Source organism: Accipiter gentilis, chromosome 29 (genome assembly GCF_929443795.1).
Source record: "Accipiter gentilis chromosome 29, bAccGen1.1, whole genome shotgun sequence".
NCBI lineage: Eukaryota > Metazoa > Chordata > Aves > Accipitriformes > Accipitridae > Astur > Astur gentilis.
This window is the reverse complement of record NC_064908.1, coordinates 7,772,636-7,786,042: the sequence shown is the minus strand read 5'-3', so window position 1 is coordinate 7,786,042 and position 13,407 is coordinate 7,772,636. Positions and strand designations below refer to the sequence as shown.

The 13,407-nt window shown below is 50.2% G+C and overlaps 1 protein-coding gene and 1 long non-coding RNA gene across 12 annotated transcripts in view; one reads left to right on the top strand and one right to left on the bottom strand.

Moving 5' to 3' along the window:
• Positions 1-13,407, bottom strand: part of LOC126052411 (uncharacterized) — a 151,951-nt gene that overhangs the window by 44,981 nt on the left and 93,563 nt on the right. For 8 of the 9 annotated variants that reach the window (XR_007510023.1, XR_007510021.1, XR_007510024.1 and 5 more), the window contains one exon: positions 2,302-2,418. The exons of the other annotated variant lie outside the window; for it this stretch is intronic. This is a non-coding gene — a long non-coding RNA (uncharacterized LOC126052411). The remainder of the gene's footprint in view (positions 1-2,301; positions 2,419-13,407) is intronic. 9 annotated transcript variants of the gene reach the window in all.
• Positions 1-13,407, top strand: part of LGR6 (leucine rich repeat containing G protein-coupled receptor 6) — a 157,027-nt gene that overhangs the window by 64,136 nt on the left and 79,484 nt on the right. For all 3 annotated transcript variants that reach the window (XM_049833015.1, XM_049833016.1, XM_049833014.1), the window contains one exon: positions 8,446-8,517. In XM_049833015.1, coding sequence (XP_049688972.1) covers positions 8,446-8,517 — 72 coding nt within the window. The remainder of the gene's footprint in view (positions 1-8,445; positions 8,518-13,407) is intronic.

Genomic DNA, 13,407 nt, shown 5'->3' with positions numbered 1-13,407 from the left:
TGGGGTGACATGTAGCACAGGAGACCAAGCCTTCTGTCTACTTCTCCATGGAAGAACTGCCCATGCTGGGGCATGCTAAGTGTGTGAAGACGTGCTGAGCAATGAGGGGCAATCCAGGTATCTCAGTGTTAGTGCCTCCTGAGAAGGAGGAAGACCTGACCGTGCACCTGACTGACCTCCAGGCAGAGAAGGGCTGACAAGGAAGAGGACTCTGCTACAGCCCATCCTTGCTGCAAGTGCCTGTCTTCAGTTAGATGGAAACCTTTCAGCAGGTTTCTCATCTCCAGGGATTTTGGGTGATCTTACAGCCCCAGCCTGCCTCATATGTTATGTTCCCTGTTACATCCTTGATAAACTGGGCGAGTAACAGGCTAGAGCAACTGAAGACAAAACTTGCAAAATTTAATTCAAGGTGAACCAAAAGTGGGCTTTGGTCAACCCCAAAAAGTTCTTTTAACCTGGAAAAGAAAAGTACATTTCATTTTCAGTTTAATTCCTAACCTTTACTCTTTTACTTTGGGTGAAACTTGAAAAGAAAATGGTATTTCAAATAGTATTTGCTATATTGCAAAGATGCCTTAAAAAAGATGCTTGAATGTTCTGAAAAAAATCACAGGTTCCTCAGCCAAAAATATTTGCCAAATTCAACACGGATTTTCAAATCTCCTTTTGAGATCCCCTGGAAACTCTTATATTTTAGGGACATTTTTACCCTGGTCTAATGTTCAGAAACATCCCAGGAACTCCTGACACCCCTGGCCCTTCAACGCATGTGTCTGTGATCTCTAACCCTCATCTTCTTTGACAGTCAGAGAAAGTCCATGTTCCTCTGACTCCTCCATGAGCTCCTCATAGTTCCCCTCTCCTGCTCTGCTGCTGCCAATCTTTTCTCTTGTTAGATCTAGTCCCAGTAGTCCAGAGTCTCAGCAGCTTGGAGGAAAGCTGGTGTTCCACACCTTTTACAAGTCCTTCTCTTTCTGTGACTCTATTTTATCACCATCTTAGGCTCCTCATGAAGGTGAAGTTTCATGAAAGTCAGAGATCATGACTCAAGGCTCAGCTTGTGCATGGTGCTGGGGTTCAACCAAGGAGCAGGAATAATAGAAAGGGGAAAGAAAGCTGAAAAAATGGGTAGATTAAGCACACATGTCCCATGGACACTGAGGACAAATGTGCCTTGTTGCACATCCTTCAGGCTACTGTGGACCACTGTAAATCTGGGTTGCTGGACCCACCTGAGCCCTGAGTATGTTAGTCCTCTGCACACAGCCATGCCAGGTGGGGGGCATGTGAAGAACAAGTGAGAGCAGGATGGCATGTGAGGGTCTTGAGGACAGCAAAGCAATCACCCAAGCCACACCATGATGTCCAGCCCGGCTATGTCCCACAGGACATTTCTGCGTTAGCTCATCTCCCCTCTGGAGACCAAACGGCTGTGTCCCACAAGGGATCAGAGGCAATGCTGTGGTTAGGGCACAGATGAGGGCACCAGGACTGCTCCAGCTCAAACTGCTCACTCACTGTGTGGTCTTGGTAGAGTGATTTTCCCTGCCAGTGCCTCTGTTTACCCATCCATTCAGTGACGAGAATGGGCCTCTCAGGTATGCCGGGACCTGTTAGTCATTAGTTTTTACTGTGAGCTTCTCAGGAAGGTGTTGCGGATGCAATTAGCACTCAATGCTTGGAGGCTGCCAAGAGGCCAGATTCTCCAGTCTCAGCTGACTTTGAAGAGGCAACACCACCGAGGTCTCCTCCGTGACAGCTCTCCATCAGTCTGCACTCTCCTCTGTCTGCACTTAGCGGTCCTTTCCTCCAAAGAAAACCTCCAGTGATAGAGGTGTTCAGACCTGGGCCTCACACAGGCAGGGAGCAGCCTGCAGTTTAGTGTGTCTCCTCTTTGTTTCTTTCTTTTTTTTCTTCTTTTCTTTCTTTCTTTCCCTCTTTTTGGCAGCACGAAGATTGTTTAAAGTTGCTAATAAATTCCAGTTAATGAAGCCTGAAAAGCCAGAGCTGGGAGCCAAGAGAAACAAGAGCAATCAGTACAGAAGGAATAGAAAGAGGATCTTGAAAGCCAGCCTGGGAATAATAACATGTTGAAATGTGTTCGCCGGCAAGGGCTTTGTTACCGCACTTTGAATCCAAACACGAGCACTTGGTGCCAAGAAGAGAAACTGCAGCCAAAGGCAGGTGTTCATTGCCATTCACCTCTTGCTTCAGGGCACAGCGGCAAGATCAGACCCCTTCCCAGCCACTGGCTCTTTCACCTGCCTCTTCTCAGGCCCTGAGGGCAGAAGGACTCACCATCACGGGGAGTGCCGTGCCTCTGCATCGATGCAGGCATAGCAGGCTCAGGACCCACACCGTGGCGTCCCCTTGCAGGCTGTTCCCTTTCCCAGGCAGCTCTTGCAACTCAAGGGACTGGAGGACAAGAAACAGCATAAAAGCAAAACAAAATAAAACACTAGCGTGTATGCTGGGAATGTGAACACAGCAGCCGCCTTTTCCTTCCCTGCACCAGGGAAGAAACCCCCTTCTCACTCTTCTTCCTATGTGGACACAAGGACTGGTGAAGCCATCATGGGTTATGGAGCACCAGCGCTGCTGGAGTGTGCCCCTGCCTGGTGTTGGAGCACCCACAACCACCCACTTCAGCTCCCAGACATTTGAAACCTCCATCTTTGGGTGTATTGTCCAGCACAGAGTCTCACTCCAAGGCAGCCTTATTCTTATAAGAGGCAGCACTGTAGTAATGCTGGCTTTGGGGCATGACTCCTTCTGGAGTGACAGCTCTGCTGTGTAAAGGGCTGCTGACATTTCTGGGCAATGTTCAAGTGTACTGGTACCATGGTGAAAAGCCTTTCCAGGAGCAGTGCAGTAACATGTCTGGAGTAGGGTACTCCTAGGAGAGCAGCTTTGGTGGGTTTTCATGTCATAGCAGACTGCAGAGGTCTCTGGTAGAGAGACAAACGCTTGTAGGGCCATGACTTTGCTTTGCCATGCTGAGATTTGGAGGCAGCATAACTGCTCCCTTAGTAGCCACCTTGCTTGACACAGCTCTCCATTTCCAGATGGCTGTAGGTGAGGACCTGCAGCTCCTCTGAATGCTTAGACACCGTGGTCCCCCCAGGATGCTGCCTACCTCCTGTGTCTGAGAAGGCACCAGGTTGCAACTTGTTAACAACAAGTGGACTAGCCCTGGTTCATCCAGGGCTTTCTGTCCTCCTAGTTGACATTGGTCCTTGGCAGAGGACAGCACTGGTTGTCAATTCAGTGGGTGGGCAAAAGCACAGAGAGAGTTAAAGGATAATTCCTCTGATGAAGTTTTCCAAAGGCCATTCCTTTGCTAACTGGCATGGCATAGAGGCAGACGTTGGCTAAGGTGCAGGTGGGAACAGAAGAGAAGGGCTTCTAAGGGGTTCTCCATCATGCACATTGAAAAATGAAGCCAAGTTATTGCGGGGGACCAAGTCAAATTCAAAATATTGTGAAAATTTAGAGATTTCAGTTCTTTTTCTGAAGAAGAAAAATCCATTTAGGCTAGAGATAGTGTTCAGCAATTGAAAAATCCTTGCAAGTGAGGATAGCTGGCCCCAATTTTCCTGAAAACTGCCTTCCAAATGACTAACTTTGTTCTGGGGTACCCCAAGTGGGGCACCCAGAGTAGAGTCAAAAATCAAAACTGCTCTGAAGGTTTGGAGGAAGCAGATCTCCCCTGAAAACCTTGACAGTTTATAATATAAGGGGACGGAGTGAAGGCATTCAGTGTCCTGTATTGGGTTGTTCATTAAGGAGTTGTGTCTTATTAAATCTTACCTGGCAAATGAATCCAAACTAGCTTGCATATGAACATTCGTGTGGGTTGAAAACTGGCTTGAGGACCACAAACAAAAGAAATGAATGCCATCAATCTATCGAGTTGGAACAGGCATTCGGTGGGGGTACGGAGAGCAGAGTTAGAAACAGACCTGCACAGTCTCCTCCTCAGGGATGGAATAAGTCAGTAAAGACCACGTTAGAGACACCTCCAGGTGATACCAGACTAGGACCAGCTGTAGATTCCTGTGTGGGAAGGAAGAGTCCAAGCCTGGCTCTTTCCTAAAATGTACCATGTTTTCACTTGCATGACTTAATTGGCTTCATTCCTGTTTTGCACCAGCACAAGAACAAGCTCAAGCATTACATGGGGCTCTTGGTCCCCTGTGCGCCCAGGGGATGGCACAGTCTTGGCATGATGACACTGTTCAGACAGGAGCACAGGCAGCTTATCTGGGCACAGATTCTGCCTTGACAGTGTTAGTGCTTGAGAAATGAACCAGAGCAGGAGATCAAAGGGGGAGGCTGACATGCTCAATAAAGATCTGGCAAGGGGAAAATTCCACTGGGATATGGACACACATGTTTGTCCTGTCCTGCCAATGGGCAATGTTCCTGCTTCCTAATGTGAATGATAAGAGCATCATTGTGTTGCCTGAGCACATGACATGAGCGATCATGCCCAACAAACAGCCTTTGGGCGTGCCATGGAAGTTGTAGCATGACCAAGAAGCCCAAGATACAGAAGGGGGTGGGATCCTGTGGTAACTGAACTGCAGCAACCATGAGGTGGTAAACCATGAGTTTGTTCCAACTTGGAGTGTATTGGGAATGTAGATCAAAGCCTGGAGGAAAGTTCCCAGAAATCACGGGAGTGGGGAAGGGCCGGGGGGAACAGAATCTAAAATCCACTGAACACGCAAGCCTTCCAAAGCAAGCCAGACAACTCCAGCTTCCACCCTCCCCTTCCACCTGCCTCTTCTCTCCCTCTTCCATTGGTGACTTTGAATCCAGAGCTTTCCCTTTCTCCCAACCCTATCTCAAGGTGTAAGCTCCAGGACGGCAGGGCATACAGCTGAATCAAGTCTGCCTATCCTAAAAAGAGACCTGAGCAGGTCTGAAGCAGAGCTTGTGTGCTGTGGACCAGACTTTCACCCCTGCAAGAGCAGCTCTACTTCCCGCTGTGTGCTTAGGGCGCAAGGGAATGCCACCTCTCAGTCCTTATTGGTGGGGTTATTTGCTTCACTCTTCTCCACAGAAGGAGTACATTAAGAGCTGTCTCAAGGGAAGTCACACTGGCAGCATCACTTCAATGTTATTGTTGCCTTTTAAAGAGAAAGGAAGGGATCATTTCAGTGGATTTCCTGTGGGATCTGGCTTCTGGAGATCTATTCCATGGGTGCCTGTCTGCCACGCTGGGAGATTTCTGGAGAGTTTGAGTAAGAGGGACAAAGGGAACCAAGCACTAGGGAGATTGCCAAGTGACCATGGACAGAGGAAGGGTCACACAGAGGGAGGCTTTCATGTCTTGGGTCTCCTACATGAACTGGCACAGGAGCTAACAACATGGAAGCAGGCATCTCTTCCCAGTGGCCACTCCTCCTGCTGGACAGGACACCCCAAAAGACCTACCCATTCCTGACCAACTCTCAGAGAGATGGGACAGCCATGCTTCCTTGCCTGGACACCTGCCTACCACTCACAGCATCATGCAGCTCCTGTTCTGGGAGGTATAGCAAACTTCCAAAGCCCATGCCTCCAGACCCTGTGTGCACGTCACAGCCATGTACCTCTAGGAAAGCAAAACCTCAGCCTGTGTGCACAAACACAGACATCTCCCACTTCCCAGTCTCTGCATGCATACAAGTAAGCAGAGCCCATCTTGGACCCAAAAGGCACTGGCAATTGCCTTGGGAGGTGGACTGAGTGAAGTGGTTGTGGCTGGTGCCTCTGCTTGTGCCCGCTCCTTGGCTCAGCATGGAGCTCTATACCTTGGGGAGAGCAACTGGGCTGCCCTGGCAGTGAGGAGGAGGTAAAGATAGAGAGAGAAAAGCCAGAGGCCAGAAGTGAGCCAGGGACACAGAAGAGCCTCAGTATAGCAGGGCTAAGGACAGAAGCAGCAGCAACAGGGAGGCATGGCTGCCTTTCCTGGGCTGGGGGATGCTTTGTGCCTCTAAATTCACCCAGAGATAGTGCCCAGTGAAACCAGGGCATCTCCTGCAGAGTTGTTTTTCCCCTTATGTTCTGTTTTGCCCATGGTGCTGAGATGCCACGAGCTGGATCAGCACATGTCCCACCAGCACACAGGGCTCCCTACCACCCTGTTCTGAGGCCAGGAGCGCCATCCTGGGCTCCATCCAAGCTCCACACTCCTCTCCTGCTAATCCTGGAGGTCCCAGATCCATTTAGGGACCTGGCAAACACTCAAACACACCCAGGAAAGCGAACATAAAGGTGCAGAGCTGCCAGGAAACAAGGAGAGGCACATTTAACCGTGAATAGATGTAGACTGCTGCCAGCGAAGGCATGGGGGCAGACAGGAGTTCCAGGGAGGTGAGGCCAGACAGCCCCCCACAGAGCAAATGCAGCCTGGTAGGACGGAAGCTGGGAGCAGCCTGAAGATGCAGTGCAGGAACACCTCCCCTCCAGGCGAGCACTCTAGTCTCCTGGACAACACTCCCTCCCATGTGGAAATCAGCAATCAAAAGGAGCAATTACTCCAAATCACAGCCCCCAAGTGACAAATAGCCCAGCCTGCCAGGCAGCTTGCATACTGCAGAGAGGCAGGTTACAACCTGCTCACACACATTAAAGAGACGACCCTATACTGTTTGTGCTGTCAGAGGCCCTAATTATGGGAGCAATTTTCTCTAGATTCCAGAGAGGAGACACAGGGAGGAAGAGAGCTCAGGCACCCACACGTCTGCTCTGCCACTGGTGAGTGTGGCTCCCTAAAACAGCTCAGATCCTCTCCATGACCTTTGCAGAGTCCTCACTGCAAGGCACTCTGCTTCCAGCCTGGATTACACTGCTCATCCTTGACACCTATCTCCTTCACTGACAAAATGTTTAAAAAGAAATGAGCTTTTTCACTGCTAAAAGAATACAACAAGCTTGCCAGCATCCGTGCCCAACCTCTTGGGCCTGGTTTGGACTTTCTGAGAGAGTGAAGATGAGCCTGGTCACAAATGATGTTTGCTCTCTTCTTTTCGGAGATGCAATATTCCACTCCAAGTAAGCGAACAACAAGTTTCTTGCCCTGTGACTGTGGAGAAGTCCAGCCTTGTGCAGTAGTAACTTAGGGTCTTAATCAGGTTGTTGAACCTGCCTCATGATTTCTGGCTGACGGGCACTGGGACTTGGTCCATGTTTGTCCTCATGGGAGAAACAGGAGAAGAAGATTCTCCTTAGGTCAAGCCTAGACTCAAGAGTCCTGGATTTTACTCCTGGGTCCACCACAGGCTCCCACCATGGTCTCTCAGGACCACTGTCCTCATCAGTGAAAGTCATGGTAACAGTGATGTAGTTTCCAATGTCAGTGAAAAATCCAAATACCTGTTAATGCCCCAGCCTGCTCTGGGCCTTGCTAAAATTTGAGTGCTCTGATCAGATGGTGCTGCACAATGTTAAGTCCCACAGGTTTCCTTGGATAAATTCTTTCAGCCAGTTCTGAATATTGTCCCATGTTCTTTGCTCTGTGTCCCCAAATGGTTCCACTTTCCTTTGTGACGCTGCTCTTCACTTTGTATTCCTCTGCCACCCGTTCACAATCATCTTCATTCATCAGCTTTCCCAGGCTGCTTTATGCCTATCCTCATCTTCCCTCTTATGATTTTCTCCATCCACAACTTGACCAAGAACCACTTTTGACTTTTCTGTCCTGGTTTTGGAAACCATACTTAGATGAGCTGGCTCTACTGTGGCACCTACATCATACTCCCCATCTTCAGCCCCTTCCCCAGCCTCCCCTCACAGCAGTGATACCAAACTCTTGTGTGTTGAAGGAGCTGGGCCTTAGCTGTGATCACACAGGTCAAAGCAGGGCTGGGAAAAAGAGAGTGGAAGCAAATAAAGTGCCATCAAGCTTTGATGGATAGGACAAAGGAGAACCTGCTGCATGCAGAAACAGGCCACATGCAGACAAAGGGGACAGATAAGGGTCCATGATTTAGGGATAGTCCTCCCAGGACCATGCATGAGCAGAAAGTAGCTCTGTCCCTGCTCCACCCTCACTGCCAGGCATCTGGTGTACAGCAGGGTCTGTAGGTTGGTCAGTGCCCTGGAGCAGAGGTCCCTCTCACAGGCAGCCTGTGCTATAATTTCTGTGCGGTGGGGTCCTCTGTGGGTATCCAGGGAATGACTTGAGCCATGAGCTGTCACTGGATGCTGAAAACACGGGATTCAGGTCTGGCAGGAGTAATAAGTTATTCTTTTCTTTGCCTGTTCCCGAAGCTGTAAGAGGGGATGATATGCAAAGGTTGCCCAAGCACACAACCATGGCTCAGTTTGCAGGTGTTGCAGCCTTCTCCCCAAGGGGACTGTGGCAAGATGCATGAATTGTTAAGCCTCTGCAGACAAGGGACTGTCATTAGAAGGATGTTGACACATTACTGGCTTTTCTTTTCGCTGCAGACGCCTCTCCGGAAACCAGATCTCCAGGATCCCAGGGGAAGCTTTCTCTGGCCTCTACAGCCTGAAGATTCTGTAAGTAGCTCTCTCCCCTCTGCAGAGACACCAAAATGCCCACCTCCACCAGCCCCTTGGCACTGGCCATGCACGGGGACTTGCAGCCATCCAGAGGGGGGTGCAAAGTTACAAGGCGGTGTGGTGTCAGTTGTTAAACCCACACTGGTTAACATGCCCCTTGGTGAATGGGGAGCTGCGTCCCACCCCAAGGACCACCGTCCACACTGCACTGCTTCCGCGCTTCTGCTACAGCAAGCCCTGAGCAGGTCACCTCCAGAGCACAGCCCTCCATGCTGTGTGAAAACACACCACAGGAGAATCTGCAGAGGTTCACGTTTTGCATACAACTCAGCAAATGTGCCCCAGATGTGGTGTCCAGCCCCAAGCTGGCTCCCATCTGCTCTGTTGCAGTCTTGGGGCTGGGTTATAGCAACCCAAAGGTCCAGATATCTGCACTCTGGCAGGTGCTGTGGAAAGCTCCTGTGCTCTGCCCAGCTCAGCTGCCTCTTTGCAACCAGCCTCCTCCTGCTGCAAACTTCTGCATGGCCCAGGAGGCTTCTGCAAGGCTCTGGAATGATCTGCCTTTAGGAAGCGTGTGATTCTTGGAGGGTCTGACTTCAGCCTGAGCTCAGCCTGCCTACAGGGGTGATGGGGACATGTGCAGATGGATACAGGAGCATTGCAGCCATCAGGCCATGCCTGGGAGCTGGCAGCCCTGGTAAATGAAGGTCTCCTTGTCATTGTGGGCAGGGCAGGCCACGCACCTCTGCCTGCCCAGTGGGGAAGGTCTAAGTGACAAAGGTTACCAGCAAGTTCCTCCCCAGAGTATTTTCCTATGGGCCAGGGTGTCTCACTGCCCGTGCAGTCACACCACTTTTTGCACCCATGTGACAGTCCTGCAAGGTCTGTGCAGGATATTGAGGTGGGAGTCCCTTTTTCCCTTTCTTTTTCCCTTTCAGGAACCATCTTAAAAATATCCTGCAATAAACATTTCATCCCCAAGGGGATGTTTTGAACTCAGCCACAATGTGAAATTGTTGTAGCTGGTCCAGTTTATACAGAGCAAGCAGGTACAAACCTGCTCCCAGGATTAGAGAGTATAGGGCTGTTTACTACGTCTTCTGAAGATGTAAAGTATGAATCCTGCCCTAAATCTCAGGGCTTAAAGATTTATCCATCCCCTGCATTAGGCAACAAATCAAAGGAACTGAGGAAAAACCACAGCTCTCCCACCTAATTTCAACACGAGGAACTTTCTACTCTGGGAACGCAGGAGCTTTTAAAGCTGCTTTTGATCAATTTCTATTTGTGTCAGGCCCAGGTAACTACTGATGCAGAGTACAACAGCAATGCCTCCCTTCCAGAGCCAGCACAACTCCCCATGGGTCGCAGTAAGGAAAGGAGTATGCTCTCTCTGCCCCGCTACCTGCATGCAGACTGGCTTATGGACACCCGGCATGCTCCACCATGGGGCAGTACCAGGAGGGACACATTCATGAGTGACCCCATTGTAAGGAGAGGCTTGAAGGATCAGAGCATTTCCAGCTGGGAAATGGTTGCATGGAGAAACTTGCTCCAGGCTGTCTTGTGAGAGCTGAAGTTGGTGTCCTTGTGCTTCAGGACAACCTGCCTTGCTCTCAGCCAGCCTTTGTCCAGTGACACAGGGTGGCACTTGGGCTGTCATACCAACCCCTATGGCTACAGGCTTGCCTTAAATTTACTCTAATCCCCCAACCTATCCCATGGAGGTATGCAGAGGACTAGCTCAGCTCCAAGACCAGGGAAGGAAGGGTTGATGCTCACAGTGGCTAGCCCATCCAGGCCCTGCCATGGGCCTCTTATTTAAAGAAGTTCCTACTTCTAAAAGCAGTGGCACTGCCAGCCCTTTTGTTACTGTGAGCATTTCACTTTCCAAAGACTCTGATGCTTTCTTGGCTTTCTTGCAGGGGTATATTCGGCTGCCATATGCTCTTGCTATAGGAGATGCTCTGATTGCTTTCTATAATGATACTGTGGGCTCCATGGGAGTGAGGTCATTGGTGGATGCAGTTACAGGTCCCTGCACCCTCCAGGAGCAGCAATCATTCACCCTCATCTATTTCTCTGTCACCATGAGAGTGAGGCCAGCAGTGGGGGACATGGAAAAGATAGGCTGGTCCCTGGGAATTTGCTGGAATAGGACTAGAATATTTGCCAGGACAGACCTTAGGAGCATCAAGCTTAATCACATTGGAAGGGCCCTTGGTGAGGATGGGGACTCTCACTGATTTCTTCTACTGAAAAAAGACTGAGGAAAAGCACAAGGTTCTAAAGAACGCAGGTGAAGGCCATGATGTGTTTCCTTCAGGCTGTGATTCAGGTCCTTCAGGTCACTGCAGCAGGGTGTCCCTTCCCAGCCCATTGCAGAGCACCTTGCACATTCCCTCAGAGTCTGGTTGTGGTCAGAGGTGGAGAGCAGAGCCTGGGAAGAGACCGTGGGGCTGGCTTACCAAGCTCCTTTTGCCCTGGGAGTGACCAAAAATCCTTGCCCTTCCGCCAAACATGTTACGGTTGCCTCTTCCCTCACTGTGTTTCTCCACGCCCATCCAAGCCTGCTGAGGGCAAGATCTCACTGGCTGCTCCAAGATCTCCATGCGACCTGGAACCTACTTTGAAACTGAGAAAAGCAACTTCAACCCAAAAGACTGTAGGAGGCTTAATGGGGAACTGCAGTGATTTACAGGATACTGTCATTATGGATACTATGGATACTACACAAATATGGGGGATGGTAACCAGCTGTAAATTGGTGTAAACTGGTGTGCCTCATGTAGCATATGGAAGTGTGCTGGGTAACTGGGGAGCATCAGTTTGGCCCAGTTACATCCATGTCCTATGGGGCTGCCATGAAGCTACACTGTGCAGAGCACTGCATTTCATGGTGACACAAGCTGCTCGCCACACTGCTCCCCATCCAGATCAGATCCTTGCTCCCTTTGGATCAGTAACCACTCCTGCATTCATGTGCTTTCCTCTGTACTTTAATCTCCACCAAAAAAACACAGATCTTGAAGGACGTATCTGCAGAGGGAATCTGAAGAGCCCATGAGGCAGAAAAGATCAGAGAAATGCTGGGATGTCAGGTATTAAAAGACAGGATCAGGGAGGAAAGTCCTGTCTCCTCACTTTAGACAGAGGCAAAGCATTGAGTTTATATTTAACCATTCTGACTCTGTTGAAAATCAAGACAAAAGAGGACCCAGGGAGGGCAAGTCAGCCTTCAGGCTATACAATGAGCTTCCCTTGGGGTGCTGGGCTCTGACATCCAGCAAAGGCTACAAGACAGGCTGCTGGGCTGGATACCAAACTGCATCCAGACACAGGTTGTGATGCTTCTGCACCTCTTGATGCTGGGCAGGTTTTGGCCAGGCCATGCTGTCCCATCTGGGCCCTGCCCTGCAGGACGTGGGGCAGCAGGAGAGCAGCCAGAGGACAATGGGCAGAAGGATGAGGAAATGCCAGATCCTCACCTGTGGGGAAACTAGAAATTACAGGGGTGGCAGAGGAATGTAATTGGGATAATTCGGTCTAGAAGAAAAAAGGCTCAGGAGGCAGTGTGGGAATGTCAGGCACGGAGATGTGCAGGGCCCTCACACACCACTCCTCACCGGTGGGGCAGGGCAGGGCTGGGCGTGTTTGAAGTGGCTCCCTCTGCCCATGCCCTCCTCTTGCATCTCCTGCACAAAACTGGTCCATGGGCAGCACAAATGGTCTCAGGTCTCCTGGTACACGCAAGGGGCAATCCAAGCCTCAGACACTCCGGCAGTCTCAGATCCTTGCTCCACTGACTCCTAATTTTCCTCTAATCAGTCTGTTGTGCCCCACTCCCTCCATCCTGCCATTCTCAAAATGCTTCCCCCTCTTCACCGTCCCAGGTGATCTTCTCACCACGTGCTCTGTGTGGACATGGGCCAAGTACAGGGACCACAGAGCACCATGAGCTTCCTTGCTGATGCACCCAGACCCCATTCTCTCAAGGTGCATGGTGCAAGGCTGGTGGGACCCCTCTGAGAGGGGCATGGCCCACGGAGGGTCGTGTGGCTGGTATGAACTGTGCTCTGACAAGTCCGTGATCCTTGTCCCTGGTTCTCCTTCCATGCTTGTGAAAGGGGAATGTAAGCCCCAGTGATCAATCTCATGGGTGCTCTCTGCAGCCCACTGGGATGGGGAAGCTCATCCAGGCAGACAGCTGTCATGCAAGGACCAACCCAACTTCTGGGGCTCCTGGTCCTGCATATGGGTTTGTTTCCATAGCCGAGGTGTGCTGGAGGGTTAGGACACTGCGTCCCGCAGCCCAGTGAACTAGAAAAACAAATTGCTTTATTTAAAAACAGTGAGAAGGATCAGTGGCCTGGTGATGAACTAAAGGAACTATGAGTCAACTGAGGTTATCTGGAGAGGTGAATGAGGATGGACATAAATGTTTAAGGACAAGCAGCTGCTGCAATAAGGAAGGAAATACATATTCTTCATATCTGAAGACAGGACTAGCAGGTTTTGGAGCAGATAGCACCAGGGATATTTCAGGACAGATTGCATCTACAGATGTGTATGCTCTGTCACAGGTTGGCTGAGGTTTGACAGGTGACATGCATGGCTGGTGTTGGGAATGGCTGCCCCAAATATAACCAGCTGAAGCCCATATGTATTCAGGAGCTGACTCACAGCAGAATCAGAGATCTTACCTCTGATGACAGGGGTGTCTCGCAAGGACACAGGCTGGTAGCTGGGGATGGTAATAATTTTCATAATTTAATTTTAATATGCTAGGACCTTAGAGATAATTGCAGTCATGTGCATGTCCACAAGTGAAGTCTCACATGCATCTTGGGCTGTCAAGGGGCCTGGTGCTTTCCTGGTCTTTCCAGA